This window comes from Schistocerca gregaria, chromosome 7 (genome assembly GCF_023897955.1).
Source record: "Schistocerca gregaria isolate iqSchGreg1 chromosome 7, iqSchGreg1.2, whole genome shotgun sequence".
NCBI classification, from domain to species: Eukaryota; Metazoa; Arthropoda; class Insecta; order Orthoptera; family Acrididae; genus Schistocerca; species Schistocerca gregaria.
The window spans coordinates 448,724,020-448,745,688 of record NC_064926.1 but is presented as its reverse complement, the minus strand read 5'-3'; the positions used below and the strand labels follow the sequence as shown (position 1 = coordinate 448,745,688).

Below are 21,669 nucleotides of genomic sequence, written 5' to 3'. Positions count from 1 at the left end.
CATTCTACAAAGTATGATCCCGCATCTCTACAACGCAATACGTGCACAATTGCGTGCATTCAACATTCTGGCGGTTACACCGGTTATTAATTTAGCAGAATTTCACATTTACAATACCGTATCTTGCACTTTCATTAACCTGTGGTCTTGTAATGTTGTTGTTGTGGTCTTCAGTCCTGAGACTGGTTTGATGCAGCTCTCCATGCTACTCTATCCTTTGCAAGATTCTTCATCTACCAGTACCTACTGCAACCTACATCCTTCTGAATCTGCTTAGTGTAGTCATCTCTTGGTCTCCCTCTACGATTTTTACCCGTCACGCTGCCCTCCAATACTAAATTGGTGATCCCTTGATGCCTCAGAACATGTCCTACCAACCGATCACTTCTTCTGGTCAAGTTGTGCCACAAACTTCTCATCTCCCCAATCCTATTCAATACTTCCTCATTAGTTATGTGATCTACCCATCTAATCTTCAGCATTGTTTTGTAGGACCACATTTCGAAAGCTTCTATTCTCTTCTTGTCCAAACTATTTATCGTCCATGATTCACTTCCATACACTCCATACAAATACTTTCAGAAATGACTTCCTCACTCTTAAATCTATACTCGATGTTAACAAATTTCTCTTCTTCAGAAACGCTTTCCTTGCAATTGGCAGTCTACATTTGCTCCCCAAATAGCGAACCACCTTTACTACTTTAAGTGTCTCATTTCCTAATCTAATACCCTCAGCATCACCAGACTTAATTCGAATACATTCCAATTCCTCGTTTTGCTTTTGTTGATATTCATCTTATATCCTCCTTTAAGGGACACTGTCCATTCTGTTCAACTGCTCTTCCAAGTCCTTTCCTGTCTCTGACAGAATTACAATGTCATCTGCGAACCTCAAAGTTAATACCTACTCCGAATTTTTCTTTTGTTTCCTTCACTGCTTGCTCAATATACAGATTGAATAACATCGGGAAGAGACTACAACCCTGTCTCACGCCCTTCCTAACCACTGCCTCCCTTTCATGTCCCTCAACTCTAATGACTGCAATCTGGTTTCTGTACAAATTGTAAATAGCCTTTCGCTCCCTCTATTTTACCCCTGCCACCTTTAGAATTTGAAAGAGAGTATTCCAGTCAACATTGTCAAAAGCTTTCTCTAAGTCTACAAATGCTAGAAACCTAGGCTTGCACTTCCTTAATCTAGCTTCTAAGATAAGTCGTAGGGTCAGTATTGCTTCACGTGTTCCAATATTTCTACGGAATCCAAACTGATCTTCCCCGAGGTCGGCTTCTACTAGTTTTTCCATTCGTCTGTAAAGAATTCGCGTTAGTATTTTGCAGCTGTGACTTATTAAACTGATAGTTCGGTAATTTTCACATCTGTCAACACCTGCTTTCTTTGGAATTGGAATCATTATATTTTTCTTGAAGTCTGAGGGTATTTCACCTGTCTCATACATCTTGCTCACCAGATGGTAGAGTTTTGTCAGGGCTGGCTCTCCCAATGCCGTCAGTAGTTCCAATGGAACGTTGCCTACTCCGGGGGCCTTGTTTCGACTCAGGTCTTTCAGTGCTCTGTCAAACTCTTCACGCAGTATCGTATCTCCCATTTCATCTTCATCTACATCCTCTTCCATTTCCATAATATTGTCCCCAAGTACATCGCCCTTGTATTGACCCTCTATATACTCTTTCCACCTTTCTGATTTCCCTTCTTTGCTTAGAACTGGGTTTCCATCTGAGCTCTTGATGTTCATACAAGTGGTTCTCTTATCTCAAAAGGTCTTTTTAATTTTCCTGTAGGCAGTATCTATCTTACCCCTAGTGAGATAAGCCTCTACATCCTTACATTTGCACATTTGCCCTCTAGCCATGCCTGCTTAGCCATTTTGCACTTCTTGTCGATCTCATTTTTGAGACGATTGTATTCCTTTTTGCCTGCTTCATTTACTGCATTTTTATATTTTCTCCTTTCATCAGTTAAATTCAATATTTCTTCTGTTACCCAAGGAGGTCTACTAGCCCTCGTCTTTTTACCTACTTGATCCTCTGCTGCCTTCACTACTTCATCCCTCAAAGCTACCCATTCTTCTTCTACTGTATTTCTTTCCCCCATTCCTGTCAAATGCTCCCTTATGCTCTCCCTGAAACTCTGTACAACCTCTGGTTCTTTTAGTTTATCCATGTCCCATCTCCTTAAATTCCCACCTTTTTCCAGTTTCTTCAGTTTTAATCTACCAATAGATTGTGGTCAGAGTCCACATCCGCCCCGGGAAATGTCTTACAATTTAAAACCTTGTTCCTAAATCTCTGTCTTACCATTATATAATCTATCTGAAACCTGTCAGTATCTCCAGGCTTCTGCCATGCATACAGTCTTCTTTTATGATTTTTGAACCAAGTGTAAGCTATGATTAAGTTGTGCTCTGTGCAAAATTCTACCAGACGGCTTCCTCTTTCATTTCTTTGCCCCAGTCCATATTCACCTACTACGTTTCCTTCTCTCCCTTTTCCTACTACCGAATTCCAGTCAGCCATGACTATTAAATTTTCGTCACCCTTCACTATCTGAATAATTTCTTTTATTTCGCCATACATTTCTTCAATTTCTTCGTCATCTGCAGAGCTAGTTGGCATATAAACTTGTACTACTGTAGTAGGTGTGGGCTTCGTATCTATCTTGGCCACAATAATGCGTTGACTATGCTGTTTGTAGTAGCTTACCCTATTCCTATTTTCCTATTCATTATTAAACCTACTCCTGCATTACCCCTATTGATTTTGTGTTTATATCCCTGTATGCAACTGATGAAAAGTCTTGTTCCTCCTGCCACCGAACTTCACTAATTCCCACTATATCTAACTTTAAACTATTCATTTCCCTTTTTAAATTTTCTAACCTACCTGCCCGACTAAGGGATCTGACATTCCACGCTCCGATCCGTAGAACGCCAGTTTTCTTTCTCCTGGTAACGACATCCTCTTGAGTAGTCCCCGCCCGGAGATCCGAATGGGGGACTATTTTACCTCCGGAATATTTTACCCAAGAGGACACCATCATCAATTAATCATACAGTAAAGCTGCATGCCCTCGGGAAAAATTGCGGCCGTAGTTTCCGCTTGCTTTCAGCCGTTCGCAGTACCAGCACAGGAAGGCCGTTTTAGTTATTGTTACAAGGCCAGATCAGTCAATCATCCAGACTGCTCCCCCTGCATCTACTGAAAAGGCTGCTGCCCCTCTTCAGGAACCACACGTTTGTCTGGCCTCTCAACAGATACCCCTCCGTTGTGGTTACACCTACGGTACGGCTATCTGTATCGTTGAATCACGCAAGCCTCTCCACCAACAGCAAGGTGCATGGTTCATGGGGGGAGGTTCACTTTAATATGTAGGTCTTATTTCAATAGTGGTACAAGTTCATTTTTGTTTATTGTGAGATACAGAGTCCTAAAGTTAAATGAGTGCTGAAAAATCTGCAGTTGAGATGCCAGAAATATCACAGCATATGGCTTCTTGCTACAGATGAACATTTCTTTCTGTTTGTTTGGATCATTAATTGCAGAAGGATTATAGGCAGAAAAGGGGAGGTAATAGACTTGTACCACTATTGAAATAAGCCCTTCATATGTCACCTAGAGAAACCTATTTCCTAAATTTCATTACTCTACATTAATTACTTTTTCGTGTTGCAATTTTTTCCGTCATTGTATTTAAATATCATAAGGCGCTCCCGTAGAAGTACAATAACACGGACTCATTCAAATACAACGTTATTTGAAGATTGCAAAGTAATCGGCGAACAACTTTCCAGGATTTTACATTCTTAACAAAACAACATTTACTCCTACATAAATAAAAATTTAAACATTCGTTTGTTCAAAGTCGCAAGTCTCTGAAAGTTCTCCTCCGATTTCTTTGAAATTTTGGCACAACCTTGCATTGGAATGCACCCGTGTTTTTACATACTTGCTAGAGGGCCACATGTAATATATATAAATATACTAGCTGGGGTACCCTGTTTCACTCATGGAGTTCATATGAGATTGTGTGGTAGCTTGAATAAACGTTTTAGTATAAGAGGTAAAATAATTTTATTAGAAACATATATAATTATTCATAATACTTGTTAAAGTATAAGAGGTAAAAAAAGTTGATCGGAAACGTATTCTAACTGTTCACAATATTTGATTATAAACAACAATTTTCATTTTGTTATTCGGGGCATATATGGTCAAATTTTTCGAAATTCCTACTCGAGAGGAAGCTACGTACAGTCGATCATGAGAGAAACAGGAGTCGTTGAGGTTGATGTCGCAATTCTACGAAGTTTGCCCTTGCGCTTCGTTAATTGTAAAATAGTAAGCTAATATGATTGTAAATTACAGTCTTTTTAAATTGGAATGACAGGTCAGTAGAGATCAGTGGTATTCTGGGGATAAACAGTGTGTGTCCTTTGTACTTTCCATTCATAATTTTAGTTTCGATTATGTTATTCGACAGCTGTATGACTATCAACCTTCTTCCATTACAGAGTTTTGGTTAGTTGAGTTTTCTGGGTAGTGTGATCGTGTATCCAATTTTAAGTCGAAGACAGTGTAATGGTATTCCTGGTACTTGCAACGAGTTTAGAAATTCTGTAGGGAAGTGCACGCTTCCTTTAACGTTTACAATCATGTCGATCGATTCATATATTTTCCCTCACCAGGAATTTTCTTTCGAATATTAAAGTTGATATCGTCGACAATTTTACTTTTACTTGCCAAAATTGCCCTTTCATATCGTTGTCCGGATTAGTATAACTCTGAACAGTGTTTGGATAAATATGGTCGATGAATTCGTCTTCAGCAGTGGCAATATGTCAGATATCACTGTTGAGGTAAATGAGGCCGGTTGTCCCGTCAGGAGGATATGTGCCTTAGCCTATTTGTAAGTTGTTGAGCAAACTGTACTGTTGTTTCGTCTTTCAGTAGTTCAACTCTCATGTTTTTTGTTAGTCCTATAATTTGTGTGTGTGACCATAAATGTGATTTTTTGAAGTATGCACTGACTTCGGGATAACTGGAAGTGTTTGTCGAATATCTCCTGAGAGTATGACCAGAGGTTCTGACATCATTGCATTGTGTCCTCGCAAGTCTTGTAGAGTTCTGTCAATGGTTTCGAGTGAATTTTTTATGTGTCATCGTGCATTCATCCCAGGCGATAATTTTAGCTTCCTTTAGAAGTTTACCCCGTTCCAGATGCTCTCAAGATTTTACATACTGTGAATTGTTCTTTGGCTATATTCAACGGTAGCTGTAGATCAGAATGGGCAGTTTGTCCTTCCTCCATAAGTGTGGCTGTAGTACCGTATACTGAATGACGTTGGTGCAAGTGCGATGTGCTGTTCAGCACGTATTTCTGCCAGCAAAAGATTTATTACAAACGTTTTCACGCTACCGCCTGGTGCCTCCAAGTGAATAATCCTGCCAATGTTGTTGTCGATCCGGTCCGTGATAACTTTGTAAATTTTCTTTTGATTGTCATCGAGGAGCAGTTTGTTGTGAGCAATCTACTGAAGAAGTTCGTAATGTTGTATCTTTTTTCCTTTGTAATTTCGACGTTTAGCATCCCAAGTTGTTGGTTGTTTATTTGTTGCTAAACATTTATCTTCTAGACGAATAAGTTTTTCTTTGACCATGTCGCCGTTGACCTCGATAGTCAGTTCAGGATGAGTTTTATCGGATCTGTTACAGTATTTCATGACTCATACTCTCTTTGAAGGACTCCCATAGCTGTTTTGGGTTACACGTTTTAGAATTATGGCTAATAAGTCTCTCATTTGGTCAGCTGAGACAGTGAGAGAGATTTCTTGTAGTGTTAATTCCCAGTGGTTGTCATTTTCCCGTGGTCCTAAGCGTTGGCATGCTGCTCTTTTCTTCTGGCACAGTAACCGTCAACAGTCTTGCGATCTGTGAAACTTGTTGGTACCCGTATTTCGTATAGCAACATCTGAAGATAGAAACACTTGGCGTCGATCGGATGTATGCTACATACTCGGCGTAGTGGGACAGATTTCATGATTGCTGGATTACCTTCTACTGAAATGTCCTGTTCGTTGAAATATTGCTCTTGTTGTGTTTCATGTATAATAGGGAGAAACGTCGACATATGGTAATGTTTTCGTGAATGGGTGGGTTTGGCACAGTTGATACAAAGCTAGTAATGATATGTTCTCAGGTGGTTCGCTTGAAATTTTTCTGGCCGTGTCTTTTGTGAAGTAAACTCTCTGTATATTCTCCAAATGTACTGCTAGATGCTGCACTGTCGTGTATGGGAAAACCGAAAATCCGCCACTCGTCCTCGTTACTGTTGATGTATCTTCCCATTCAGTGCATGAGGATCTCGTCATTTGTGCTTTGCTGTTCGCCGTCTTTAGCTATTTGAAATACTGCCACACCACTGCCTCTTTTCACATACTTACAGACATATTTGGTGTATTTCACTGAATTGAAGTATTTTACGTTTATGTGTGCTTGGAACATTTTTGGAACGTAGTGTGTTGTATGGTACTACCCATTGATTATCTATTTCCAGTTCGTTGCTGCCTCGTATTTGCATTTTTACTGAGCAGTCGCCGTTTTTGGCTGATCGTCTTCTGTATTTGGGATAGACATCAACTTCGGTTTGTGTGTCATCTAGGTATGGTTTTGGGTGTTCTTTTGTACATTTTCCATCACTTATATATGGTGAATTGGGATTTAATATATATCCGTGAATCATGTTTTTCTCTACTATGTCGCACAGTTTGGATCTTCTTGTGGACTGGAAAATTCAGCTTGGATGACTTTGTCAATATCCGTGAGATTAATTATGTCGTGTAGCCATATGAGATAATGTGAGTGAGGCAGCCCTCGTTTTTGCCATTCGAGTGTATGTATCTATCATCTAACGGTTCCATAAATGTTGTGTTTTGTGATTTCTTCAATAATTCTCATTTGTTTTTGCCGGAAAACTCGAGCTGTTATATGTTGTCGATGCATAGGGGCTTGTCCGTATCTTTGTTGTTCTTATATTTCTGGCCACGACGAGTTTCATGTGAATGTTATGAAAAAGTCATATCGGCCATTTTTTCGTATGTAGGTCATGGAATCTTGAATGTATTCGTGCATGTGTCTCGGACATGTGTGTATGATGAGGGTAAGATTACCATTGTTACAATGTCGTCAATGTTTCTGTTATTTAAGATAGCGCCTCGAAGGTGGATGAATTCATCCGTGCGTAGTTTCTTATGATTCAGTCTTGTATAAAGCATCCGTTCCGCTTCTATTTTTGCATATATATTTACCAGGAATTGTTGGAATAAACGGTCAGTGTTGAGAATGTGATTGTAAGTTCCATTGTCTCTGGTCATTAAGCGGTAACCACAGAGCTCCTTGGAAGCGGCCTTTTTGTTTGTGCCAACGCCTGTTTCAGGTTGGTTTTTGTTTCACATTAAAATGATATCCGTTCCCTCAGTGCAGAAATGTTAATGGATATTGAAGGGCATCGTATGAACTGTGTGCCTCTGCAACTCGCTGTACTCCTTCACTTGTTGTACATTTATCTGACGACTTGTGTGTTCATTGCCCACAGTACGATGACGACTACGTCCATCTGAGGTGCCTTAAATCAAAGTTCGTGTTCTTCATCCGGTCTTTGTCGGCTCAAATTATAACTTTATAGTCATAAAAAACATTCTGCCTTTGCTGTTTCGAATATGTGAAGCTGTGGCTTGTATTCATGTAACATCCTCTGTACATCTCGGACTACTGCTCGTCTCAATCCACTGAGGTTTGTGCATCATTGATCAATTTCTGTTTCTTCATTTCCGACAAAATATACTTGCAGAAATTTATGGTCTTCTTTCGGTAGTGGTAGTAACGATCTCATGTTGTGGTAGATATGTCCTTCTACAGAAAAAACATAATAGATTTCATCTCTGGTAGTGGTGATAGAAGTGACACCAAAAGAAGTCAGTTGGACGCAGGCGTGGTAGCTTTTATACGTTGAAGAAGGTGTTTTATTTCTGGAGTTTCCCCCAGTCATGTAACGTAAATATTTCTGCGGAAGTGCTTCCAGTGGTGGTAACTGAATTTTTACATTCATGCAACGGATTCCTGGTGTGCCTCTACTGAGATTTTTCGCGCTGTAAAATTTTAGATGTTATCCATTTTTCCGTTTGCGACACGTTTGAGTTTGTCATGTTCTTTTATAGAACCCTAGTGGAATGCTTCATTTGTTAGGTAGTACTCTCTACTTGTCCTCGTTAGCTCTTCTGGTAGGGTGATATTTTCGGGCTCTCGTGAGTTTTTTATTATAAGATAGTGTCTCAGTTCTCGATTCTTCAGTCCATTAATTTCGTCGTTCTTCGGCTTCTCTGCTTCCCGAGGTGCTCATTCTCGTTCATTGGGAACTTGAACGTGCTTCGCGGTCTCTGTCTGTTTCGTTTTTTTTGCTGTTCTTTTTGATTTCACCCTTTCGCTTCAGAGCTGGCAAAATCTCCTCCTCTTTTACGTTTCGGCATTGTCTAAAATACAAATCAAATCATCTTTTTACTAACAAATACACTATCTAAACTTCACACTTCTCACACTTTACTTTCGATTTATATTCAGTCACTGTATCACTTTGGCTAATCACACTTCACCGTTTGTTTTTATTTACTGACTGCACTACTTTTCGGTTCCTCCCTTCGTGACTGACCCACACCGGGTCTTGCTTTATATACTACTACCAATGGATAGCCCCACCAGTAGTGAATTCCAGAATATACCAAAAACGCTTCGAATGGTCCACAATGTTCCAGAAAATTCACAACATTGGAGAGTGTTCTGGTATGTTCCTGAATGATCTGATATATATCAGGATGTTCACCAACATACTGGAATCTTCCGGAACGTTTCACGTTATATCATTTTGGAACATTCCAGAACATTATGGAATTTTTGTGGAGTGCTCTTGAATACTCTCGAATGTTCTCGAATACTATCGAATGTTCTGGAAAGTTCCAGAAATTTCTGCAGGGTGAAACTTCCCAGCCTTTATGTCTTCAAAAGCACGCCCTTCAGATAAAAACGGAAACCATCTTCATGGATGGGGGACAGAGGGATACCAGACCATATAACTACCTTGATTGTACCTGGACTCGTTTCTGAGTTTTAGAGGCACGCACTTTGTAATTTTTTATAATATATGTTTTTTTATAGTTATAGTGGAAATCACTATAAATGTAAATGTTCGTTTGTGGAAAACAGCAACTCTCAAAAAATGCTGCACCGGTTACTTTGAAATTGTGCCTTAACACTGCATTTGAATAAGAGCGTGTTTTTATACATATTTTTTTAAGTAAGTATAATATATAAAAATGTGTAGTATGGGAAGGGGATATGTTATGACCAAGAATCTTGAAAATTTCTTGGCCAATTTAATTTAAATTTTTAAATGCAATATTTCAATGAACATTCAGACGGATATAGGATATACATGTTTAATACAAATAATATATAAATATAGATATAAAATGTAAAATAGTGAAACGTTTGTAGCAATCACTCCCCATCCTGCGTGACCCGATGCTCCTCCCCCACCCCGTCCTCACAGCCTTACTTCTGCCAGTACCTCGTCTCCTACCTTGCAAACTTTACAGAAGCTCTTCTGCGAACTTTGCAGAAGTAGCAGTTCTGAAAGAAAGGATATTGCGGAGACATGGCTTAGCCACACCCTGGGAGATGTTTCTAGCGAGGGTATCACGGATTCCGAATGTGAATTAATCTGGGTGAAAGTGAGTATCAAATAACGGCAAAAAATGGTGATCGGATGCTTGGATGCTTTTATAGGCCATCTGGATCAGGATCTGTAGTTGTAGAGAGCTTCAGACAGAACTTGCAGAATATAATTAGTAATTTTCCTGATCATGCCGTTGTAATAGGGGGTGACTTACAGGTATGGAATGGGAGTGTTATGCCATGAAAACTGGTGACAGGGACAGGGAATCGTGTGGCAATGTTCTAGATGTCTTGTCCGAAAATTACCTTTAGTAGATAGTTAGTGAACCAACTCGAGAGGGTAACCTCTTTTACCTCCTGGCAACAAAGAGACCAGAACTTATTGAATCAGTTAACGTAGAGGAAGGTATCAATGATTATAAGGCTGTGACAGTATCTATGACGACCGGTCCTGCAAGGAATATTAAGAAAGGTAAGAGGATATACTTGCTTAGCAAAGATGACAGGATAAAAATTTCAGAATATCTCAGCAGTCAGCATCAAATATTCGGTGAAGAGGACGAAGACCAAATCGAAGGTATCGTTCAACATGCCCTAGATAAGTGTGTTCCGAGTAAGGTTTCAAGGGATGCAAAAGATCCACCATGGTTTAATAGCCGTGTTAGAAAAGCGCTATGTGAACAAAGAGCACTTCATCTCAGATTAAAAAGAAGTAAAAACCTAGCAGACAAACAATAGCTGAACGAAGCGAAAATGAGAGTAAGGAGAACAATGAGACAATCGTTCAATGATTTTTAAAGTAAGACGTTGTCAGCCGAACCGAGTAAAAACCCAAACATATTTTGGTCGTATGTAAAATCAGTAACTGGGTCAAAATCATCTATTCATTCTCTCAGCGACCGTACTGGCACCGACACGGAAGATAACAGAGAGAGAGCCAAAATCTTCCGATGTTGTTTCACCGCGGTAGATCGTAACACTGTCCCTCCTTTCAATCGTCGTACGAACATCGAAATGGCAGATAAGGAGATAAGCGATCGCGGAACTGAAAAACAGCTACAATCGCTTAGTAGTGGAAAGGCTTCAGGACCAGTTGAGATATCTCTAAAATTGTATAAAGATTATGCGAAAGATCTTGCTCTCTCTCTAGCAGCAATTTATTGTAGATCGCTTGAGCAACGAGAGGTACGACCGGACAAAAGCGCAAGTCATTCCTGTTTTTAAGAAAGGCCGTAATTATAGACTTATGCCGTTGAGGTCAATCTGTTGTAGGATTCAAAAATGATTCAAATTGCTCTGAGCACTATGGGACTTAACATCGAAGGTCATCAGTCCCCTAGAACTTAGAACTACTTAAACTTAACTAACCTAAGGACATCACACACATCCATGCCCGAGGCAGAATTCGAACCTGCGACCGTAGCAATCGCGCGTTTCCGGGCTGAAGCGCCTAGAACCGCAGCCGGCCCTGTTGTAGGATTATGGAACATGTTTTATGCTCAAGAATTGTGACGTTTTTGGAAAATGAACATCTCCTCAATAAAAAACAACAGAGGTCCTACGAAACTCAGCTCGCGATGTTCCTCCATGAGATCCACACAGCAATGACCAACGGAGCTCAGGTTCATGCCGTGTTCCTTGATTTCAGTAAGGCATTTGACACCGTCCCGCATTGGCGTTTAATGAAAAAAATACACGCTTACGGAGTATCGGAGCAGACCTGCTATTGGATTCAATACTTCCTTGCTGACAGAATTCAACACGTCGCTCTTAACGGAACAAAATCGACAGATGTAAAGCTGATATTCCGAGTACCACAGGGGAGTGTGATAGGACCGATTCTGTTTACAATATACGTAAATGATGTACTAGAAATCGTCGGATGCTCTTTAAGGCTATTCGAAGATGATGCAGTAGTCTATACCAAAGTAGCAACGCCAGAAGATAGTAATAATTTTCAGAACAACCTGCAGAGTATAGATGAATGATGCAGGCTCTGGTAGTTGACCCTGAAGTAAATAAATGTACCATATTTTGCATACTTAGGAAAAGAAATCCGGTAATGTACATCTTCAACATTGATGACAAACAGCTGGAGACAGTGTATGCCGTGAAATATATAGGCACAACTATCCAGAGGGACCTTAAGTGGGATAACCATATAAAACAGTTAGTGGGAAAAGCAGACACGACACTTAGATTCATCCGAAGAATCTTGAGGAAATGTAACTCATCCACGAAAGAAGCGGCTTATAATGCTCTTGTTCGCCCGCTTCTTGAGTACTGTTACTGTATCTGTGATCCCTATAAGGTAGGACTGATAAAGGAGATAGAGAAGATCCAACGAGGAGCGGCGCTTTTTGTCACGGGATCGTTTAGCTGGCAAGAGAACGTTACGAAACTGCTAAACAAACTCTCCTGGAAGACGTTATTAGAGAGGCGTTGTGCATCACGGAGATATTTACTACTGCAATTTCGAGAAAGCACTCTTCAGGAGGAGTCGGACATCATATTACTCCCCACCGCATACGTTCGCGTGTTGACCACGAAGAGAAAGTTCAAGAAATTAAAGGCAACACCAAGGCTTACCGACAATTATTCTTCCTACGCACTATTCGCGAGTAGAACAGGGTTGGAGGGAGCAGATAGTGGTACTTAAAGTACGCTACGCTACACACCATTAGGTGGTTTGCAGAGTACGATGTAGATGTAGATGATGTAGATGTAGATGAATCTAACATCAACTTAATAAAACGTGCGTATCGCAGCCACCTCACGTTGAGCTTGAGGAATACATACTTAACGAAAAATGTGGCATAGAGATAGACTTCTACACTCCACTGTATTTCACGTTACATATATCGTTTGTTCAGCATTTCCAAAATAACAATGGAATCAAACTTTCTTTATGCAATTTATTAAAACAATAAGCTGAAAATTGTTTGTTTTGCCATTCTACTCTCCACTCACTCTGCCTGTTGTATTGATTTTAGTCCTAAAATGTGGTCAAAACGCTGTTGCTTTGGCATGAGATCAGAATGTGATTTTTGTGGGCTACTTACTACTTAAAGTTGACGAAAATCCTGCATTACCAGAAATTTTGGTCTTCAGAGCTTTCTTTAGCGTGTTTATGAGATACAGTCCCAGAACCCATTCCAAGCTTTCTGATTGCCTGACAGTGCAGATCGGTGCCTCTGCTATTCTGGTAGACTAACGCTTGAGTTGAGGACAACACTTGATGTTATTTTTTTATCTTCACAGATGTTCCGCAGAGCCCTCGCCTTTTTCTGTCTCCCTTGTCGCCGGGAGACAGATAGCGAAGATCTTCGTGTCATCGCGGTCTGCGATGAAGACGCTGACCCAGTATTTTTCAGCCCACAGGTGAGCCACGTCGAGGGGTATGGAGGACATAACATTCAGACTTAAGTGCAGCCAGATTCAGCGTGTAGTACTCGTTAACCACCATGTCAGATTGCAGATTACCTTGAGAGCTGCTGTAGTTTTCGTAGTTATCACAGTTACTGATAGCTATAAGGAAGCCATGACCGATTGACAGCTGCAGGGATCTGTAGTTTACCAGGAAATAAAGAATTTTTGTTTAGTTACTGTATTGTCCCTGCTTCGGCTCGGACGGGTGTCTGACGTGATGGAGGTGCCTTTCGCGACAGACGAAACGTAGGGAACCCTCGTCTACTGTCTGGCTGACGAGCATGTTTGCCCACTACACTTTTTTCCCCCATAAGATCATTTCTCAATTCTGGCATCAATATTGCTCTACTGTCTTTACCGTTTGCACATACTGTCACGCTTCAGCCCGATTTCTGTCTGATGTCATTAAATACAGATGGACTATGGTATGATGACCTTTCTTTTAGGCACTTAATAGCCATCTTTTGCTTCACAGTGACTGTTTATTGTCTGTTATAGTTTCGTCTTAATTCTGATGCGTCAGATAGTAATTATACCCCACTTCCTGAAACGTGGTCAGAATTTTCTGTAGGATTAACGGACCACCCACACTTTTCTGCTCGAGTTGGGGATTCGAACACGTTAGACTGACTAACATAAATTACAATTTTTGTAATCATTTTGCTTTCTGGAAGGAATACATATCAACCGTGTATAGAAAACACTAAACGAAGCGATAAAGACAATAGTTTTCGTTGTTTCATGGACAAGTGACTGGATCGGCCTTTGCTTAATTAATGCCTTTAGGACAGCAGACGCATGACGTTGTCATGACGCTGACCTCCATATCCGACCCACAATGGAAATCATCAACCGGTCGTTTCGTGTTTCTGGTTCCTCGCTATGCGAACGAGATATAAATGGACATGAATGAACCTAGCTACGGAGTGACACCAATACTCAGCCAATGGACACGGCATTTACATTTTCGAGTTGGCTAGGGTTTCCTTCAGCTACTTCACGGATTCAGTGAGCGGGTACTCTAGCCCGCATTGCCACAAAAGCTGTCATGTGTATTAATGTGATATATAACTTACACATGGGCACGCTTGAAACCCTTCGCTCATTATATCAATTTCAGATGTAGCTTAGTTCAACGCACACAGTAATATACAGCCAATACATCACTTGTTGATAGTCATGGTAATTATAAGCTCAGAGGAGCTTTTATTGCCGAGTTTGAATGTCTTAGATTATAGGTAAACATTACGAAAGAAATTAAATAAGAAGAATAAATGAAAACCTGACGTTGAGAACAAACTCCCACAGGATCTCAACGTGGTGCGACTGCAGTTCCGTTTGGGCCCAGGTCAAGAGCGAGGTGTTCCTTCGAGGGCCGTCGAGCCGCAGAAGACGCTGATGTCATCTGATGCTGCGGACGTCAGTCTTGAGGAGCGTCCTTGGCCGCAGGACTCGCAACGGGAGGAGGCCATCAATGGGAAGGTAAGGCCACGTTATGATAACCAGGGACGGCAAGAAGGACGAAATGATATGAATAGTTAGAGCAACCAAATTCCAGTTCTAAGATTGTGCACGTTGTGGAATCAACCATTCTTCTGTCTGGTATTTACTGGGAGCGCCTCGCGCTTGGGACCATTGTGGAGCTCCGCCTTGTGTACTGTAATTTGCTAGAATTCGCCTGGGTATACCATCGAGAAGAAGGTCGTGATGCGTCTGCTCAAATCTGCGCCGGCCTTCGACAGTAGGCGTCCAGGGATCATAACAGTGTGTAAGTACTGTACCTACGAGTCGCTGCAATTGTCAACACATCCAAAGAGTGTTCAGTCACGTTCACTATTATTATTATGTCGAGTCTCCTGATTGGTTTGTTGCAGCCCGGCAGGAATTCCTCTCCTGCGCCAACCTCTTCATCTTAGAGTAGAACTTGGATCTCATGTCCTCATTTTTTTTTGTAGGAGGTACTCCTCTACAGTTTTTACGATCGGCAGTTCTCTCCAGACCGCTGAAAGTTATGTTCTGATGTCTTAAAAGATGTCCTAGCATCTCGTCCTTTCATTTTATCAACGTTTTCACCATGTTCCTTTCTTTGCCGATCCTCCATAGATCACCATTTCTTATCAGTAAATGTAATTTTAAACATTCTTCAGTAACATAACATCTCAAACGCACTTACTCTCTTCTCTTCTGGTTTTCTACAATCCATGATTCATTGCAATACTTTGATGCAACGTACTGCCGGACGCTGTGACCAAGCGGTTCAAGGCACTTTCTCTTGGCCAGGAATGCCCTCTTTGGCTGTTATAAGTCTGCTTTTAACGTCCTCTGTGCTTCTTTATCAACGGGTTACCTTGGTTTAAGGAAGCAGAATTCCCTACCTTCGTGTACTCCGTGATCACCGATTGCATGTTAAGTTTCTCGCTATTTTCATTTGTGCTACTTCTCATTACTTTAATCTGTTTCCGGTTGACTCTCAACAGATATTCCTTACTCATCATTCTACTCATTCCATTCAAGAGATCCTGTAATTCTACTTCACCTTCAATGAGGATATCAATGTCGTCAACGAATCTCACTATGGATCCCCTTTCACCTCGATATTTAAGTCCATTCTTGAAACTTTTTTTTAATTTCCTTTAATACATCCTCACTATATAGTATAGACACTAGTGCCGAAACACTGCATCCCTGCCTTACGGCCTTTTTAATCTGAGCACTTAGCACGCGGTCTTCCAGTCTTATTGTACATTATCTGTCTGCCCCTACAGCTACCTCTATTTTTCTGAGAATCTCTAACATCTTGCACCATTTTACATTCTCGAACAGTTTATCTTGGACTAATCCAATCAGCGTGTCTTAATTTTTCTTCACCTTTGCTTCCATTATCAAGCGCCTCGATAGAATTGTTTCTCAGGTACCTTGAGCTTTTCTAAAGCCAAAATAATAGTCATCAAATTAGTCCTCAGTTTTCTTTCCCATTTTTCTTTATATTAGTTTTGTCAGCAGCTTCGATACATGAGTTGTTAAGCTGATTGTGCGATACTTCGTTCACTAACCTGCCTTTCCCATTTTCCGAATGGTGTGGATGGTGTTTTTTCTAAAAGTCACGTTTACCTGGGGCCTGATCCACCAGATTGACACCTGTCTTTTGTGGTAAGGTGTTCATGGTGTGGGCGGCGTATGTTTCTTCATTAACGTCTCGAGTATATAACAAAATTTTCTTCCTTATGCAAATTTGGATTTATATCTTTCCTACTCTTGCCATCGTCAGTTAATTTACTCCTCTTCTACTAATTCTTAACCCAATTCTCCCACAATCAGCTGAATAATTCCATTACATACCATGTCTTGTTTCGCGTTTGTTGATGATTATGTTGCAACTTCTTTTGAAAGCACTGTACGTTACATTCTACTAATTCTGGCACTCCTTGGCTTTCGCTGACAGAATCACAATGTCACTGCTAAATCTCAAAGTTGTTATGTTTCCTCCCTTCAGTCTCTCTTCAGATTTCCTTTTCGTGTCTATTACTGCTTGCTCATTCTTCTCGTACAAGCTAGAGATAAGTTTCCACCGAATGTGTTTTATTCCTGGTACCTTAAGAGTGTGAAAGAATGTGTTCCAACGAAAAAGATCAAAGGATGCCTCTAACTTTACAAATGATGTAAATGTAGGTTTGTACTCTCTTGGCCATGACATTACTCAGTTACATATTATAGCCTTGAAAGAGTAATTCGTGGCCAATTTACTGGATTGAAAAACTCGACAATACGTTGCAGGATCCTGTCCCGATAGTGCACCGCCAACATATTTGTGTCGATAGTGAATAGAAGCGTCCGACTTTCGTGCATGATACCGATCCAAAACATTACTGCCAAACATATCTTTTGTTGGAAACAGTACTGAGATCAAGATTTCGATTTGTGCAGTAGCCTAGACCGACTTTGGCACTAATACACATCTTTTCTTTGTGTAATTTCATGTAGTTAAAGCCTCTGATATGATAAACTGAATCAGTTTATAGAGAACATCATTAGTTCAGAAAAGGGCAATCAAAACGATCTATGCCGGCAGTTCATAACTTCGTTCAGACGGTTGTTCAAGTGTCTCTGAATGTTAACTATATCAATCCTGCACATCTACTCCCACACGAAATTTTCAGGTTAATGACACGGAGCTATTCACTAAATGAGTGATTCCCTCAAGGAACAACAAAGGAAATATTCCCACTTACACTTATTTAACAATACTGATATGTATGCATTGTCCTAGAGATTTTTTTTTTAGTAGCGATAAAATCATACAGAGACCGATTTCCTACGATAGGTAGGCAGTTTTTACCCCACTGCAACTGCTGCCGGACAGTAGGGGATGTGTGTACGAAGCCTGAAATCGGTCCAGTTGTTTAGGAAGAGAAATGGAACATTCACACACACACATATACCAATTTTTGCAATATGTATCGATCAAATGTTTCCGCCCTTACAGATATGCTCGCTGCTTACCTGATGTAGAATTTCAAAAGTGTCCAGATGTACAGTCAGTGTCGATAAAACGTTACCTTTCTCCAGACTACTTTCTAAGCTGCTCCTCCATAAAATTACATGTCCAGGGACAGTGAAGCTGCAGGCATTTTAATGTGTGTACTTCTTGTTTTCTGTGCAGATGGATGGCGCGACTGTTACCTCGACGGTCGCCGCCGCAGACGTTTGCGTTTCCAGTGAGGAGGAGGCGCCGCCTACAGCTCGCCGCAGACGCCGCTGCCGCCGTTGCTGGGCTGAGCGGCTGGCCGGCAAAGTGATACTGCGGCACCCTGGTCGCCGGGGCTACCGCCTCAGTAGGGAGTAAAAGTTTCTAGTGAAGAAGGGGAAACAAAATTCTTGCAGAAGCTACAAAAACCTGGCGGCAGTAATAGAAAAATTTGATGCATGTCACAAGGATACATTTCCAGACTAGCATGGGAGCATGGCAAAGAGAGCTGCTGAAGCTTGCCATGGGACAATATGGAACAATAATATTGGGCAGGACACAAGGAAAAGAAAATTTCACAGTGAGTTGGAGAACATCTTTGCGGAGTTCAGATCTGACTTCAAAAAAGAAAATTTAGGGACAAAAATTAAACAGTGAAAATGAACCATATGAGAAGACGTTTGCGTCTAACAAGCTAAGATGCGAAATGAGGAGGTATGGAGGTGAATGGTGATTACATGCTCCATAACAACAACTTTGGAGTAGGTATGGAGGTGAATGGTGATAAAGTACTCCATAACGAAAACTTTGGAGGAGGTATGGAGATGAATAGTGATGATGTTCTCCATAACGAGAACTTTGGAGAAGGTATGGAGGTGAATAAAGTGCTCCATAATGAGAACTTTGGAGGAGGTATGGAGGTGAATGGTGATAATGTGCTCCATAACGAGAACTTTGGCGGAGGTATGGAGGTGAACAGTGATAATGTGCTCCATAACGAAAACTTTGGAGGAAGTATGGAGGTGAATGATGATAATGTGCTCCATAATAAAAACTTTGGAGGAGGTATGGAGGTGAATGGTGATAATGTTCTCCATAACGAAAACTTTGGAGGAGGTATGGAGATGAATAGTGATGATGTTCTCCATAACGAGAACTTTGGAGAAGGTATGGAGGTGAATAAAGAGCTCCATAATGAGAACTTTGGAGGAGGTATGGAGGTGAATGGTGATAATGTGCTCCATAACGAGAACTTTGGAGGAGGTATGGAGGTGAATGGTGATAATGTGCTCCATAACGAGAACTTTGGCGGAGGTATGGAGGTGAATGGTGATAATGTGCTCCATAACGAGAACTTTGGAGGAAGTATGGAGGTGAATGGTGATAATGTGCTCCATAACGAGAACTTTGAAGGAGGTATGGAGGTGAATGGTGATAATGTGCTCCATAACGAGAACTTTGGAGGAGGTATGGAGGTGAATGGTGATAATGTGCTCCATAACGAGAACTTTGGAGGAGGTATGGAGGTGAATGATGATAATGTGCTCCATAATAAAAACTTTATAGGAGGTATGGAGGTGAATGGTGATAATGTTCTCCATAACGAAAACTTTGGAGGAGGTATGGACGTGAATAAAGTGCTCCATAACGAGAACTTTGGAGGAGGTATGGAGGTGAATGGTGATAATGTGCTCCATAACGAAAACTTTGGAGGAGGTATGGAGGCGAGTGTTTATAAAGTGCTCCATAATGAGAACTTTGGTGGAGATATGGAGGTGAATGGTGATAAAGTGCTCCATAACGAAAACTTTGGAGGAGGTATGGAGCTGAATGGTGATAACATGCTCCATAATGAGAGCTTTGGAGGAGGTATGGAGGTGAATGGTGATAAAGTACTCCATAACGAAAACTTTGGAGGAGGTATGGAGATAAATAGTGATGATGTTCTCCATAACGAGAATTTTGTAGAAGGTATGGAGGTGAATAAAGTGCTCCATAATGAGAACTTTGGAGGAGGTATGGAGGTGAATGGTGATAATGTGCTCCATAACGAGAACTTTGGAGGAGGTATGGAGGTGAATGGTGATAATGTGCTCCATAACGAGAACTTTGGTGGAGGTATGGAGGTGAACAGTGATAATGTGCTCCATAACGAAAACTTTGGAGGAGGTATGGTCGTGACTGTTGATAAAGTGCTCCATAATGAGAACTTTGGTGGAGGTATGGAGGTGAATGGTGTTAAAGTGTACATAACGAAAACTTTGGATGAGGTATGGAGCTGAATGGTGATAACATGCTCCATAATGAGAGCTTTGGAGGAGGTATGGAGGTGAATGGTAATAAGGTGCTCCATAACGAAAACTTTGGAGGAGGTTTGGAGGTGAATGGTAATAAAGTGCTCCATAACGAGAACTTTGGAGGACAGAATGCTTTCATGATACTTGCAAGCACAGAGAATGCCAAACCATCGATGGTAAAGGAAGATTTGAAACTGGGATTCGCGCAGAAGAAAGCCAGCGTTAAGAAAGGAAAAATACGTACTGGAAGTAATGCAAGACAGAAATCCAGGCCCAGTTTATTGAGCCGCCGAGGAACTAGAGTAGTACTTTCTGCTCGTCCAGCTTCGACATGTTTTGTTTTTTAACGGTGATGCGGAAAAAATGATAACTGAAGGAACGAATGGTGATTATCTAAATTATTTCTCACTAGTGTTTCTAACCAGTTCATTCTGTTAAGGTTTGTGCTCCATGACGGAACATAATAAATTTGACAACAATCTAACAGTGACTCTAGAATGATGTTTTATAACAGTGACTCTGTTCGTGATAGTATGTTGCTGACCTTGTGCATATCCAGCAAGGAGATTAATGACGCAGAGGCGTTGTTATTGAAAAGAATGAACATCACCTTCTGTTTTGTGACAATTTCGGAAGAGTCTCTTAAATCTGTGTTTCTAAAGTCAATGTTCTGTACATAAAAAAACCTTCTGCTTAGTACTCAATAAAATTGTAAGTCTTTCAATGAAGAAGATATCGCATAAAACTTTATTTTTAGTTTTATAAAGATGTTTGTAGACATTTACACTACTGCTCATTTGCGAAACAGTGTTTCTACTGAAAATTTTATGGCTTGGCACTGGCAGAGAATTCATTTACAGACAGAACTTTTTCAGTAGTTTCCGATGTTAGACTCCGGAAAACGGAAATACAGAAATTAGTGGACCACTATGAATTCCTATATGGATTAGTGGACCACTATGAATTCCTATATGGAAATCGAATAATTAATAGTCAAAATTTTTGGTGACATTGAAATGTGTCTCGATCCACATGGAGATACAGAATGACGGTATCACAAGAAAATTGTGGAATGATACAAGATATCTTTACATCATGACAAAACAAACTTGAAAAATCACTGAGAAAATGAAAACAATTTTATTAATTTTTCAAAAGTTTTGTCAGAAGCATCAGACTGTTAGAGTATGGCGTCGTTTAGACATCACTATAATTAGTATGTATGCTAGTTGACGATCACATCCGATAAGAGACAAGGAGTTTGTTTAATATAATTTATGGGACAGTAACAAAAATCACACAAAATAAATGTGTATACTGCCTGGTGCCTCTTCATAGTTAACAAAAAGTGTTAATAATTCTGAACCATTACTCTTTACTCTTCTGTAAACATTATTCCGTTACACTGTATAACGATGCGATTACGATGTTCGTACTAAATTTGGCTAAGAAAGGTCACTATCTTCATTCGTAGGTAAAACAGATTTTCAGGTCTGAAATGAAATGAAAAGACTGTACGGTATTGATGGCCGGGTGTCCCCGCCTGTGGAAGTGCGACGGCCAAGTTGCAAGTCTTTTCAGCTCACGCCACATTGGGCGACTTGCGTTTCGATTATGATGAAAATATGACACACAATCCCTGAGAGGAGAAAATCTGCACCCCGCCGGGAATCGAACCTAGCCTCTCGCATGCAGTCAGACGCTCTGACCTCTCAGCTAATGAGATGGATCTTTT

The 21,669-nt window shown here is 40.6% G+C and overlaps 1 protein-coding gene across 1 annotated transcript; it reads left to right on the top strand.

Moving 5' to 3' along the window:
- Positions 1 to 18,353: 18,353 nt before the first annotated feature.
- Positions 18,354 to 19,919, top strand: LOC126282420 (uncharacterized). Its single transcript, XM_049982078.1, has one exon. It carries the CDS (start codon positions 18,354 to 18,356, stop codon positions 19,917 to 19,919), a length of 1,566 nt encoding a protein of 521 aa, XP_049838035.1.
- Positions 19,920 to 21,669: the final 1,750 nt, after the last annotated feature.

Excerpts from the sequence above, each read along its gene's own strand:
- LOC126282420 (XM_049982078.1), top strand. The coding sequence starts at position 18,354 with ATGGAGGTGAATGGTGATTACATGCTCCATAACAACAACTTTGGAGTA.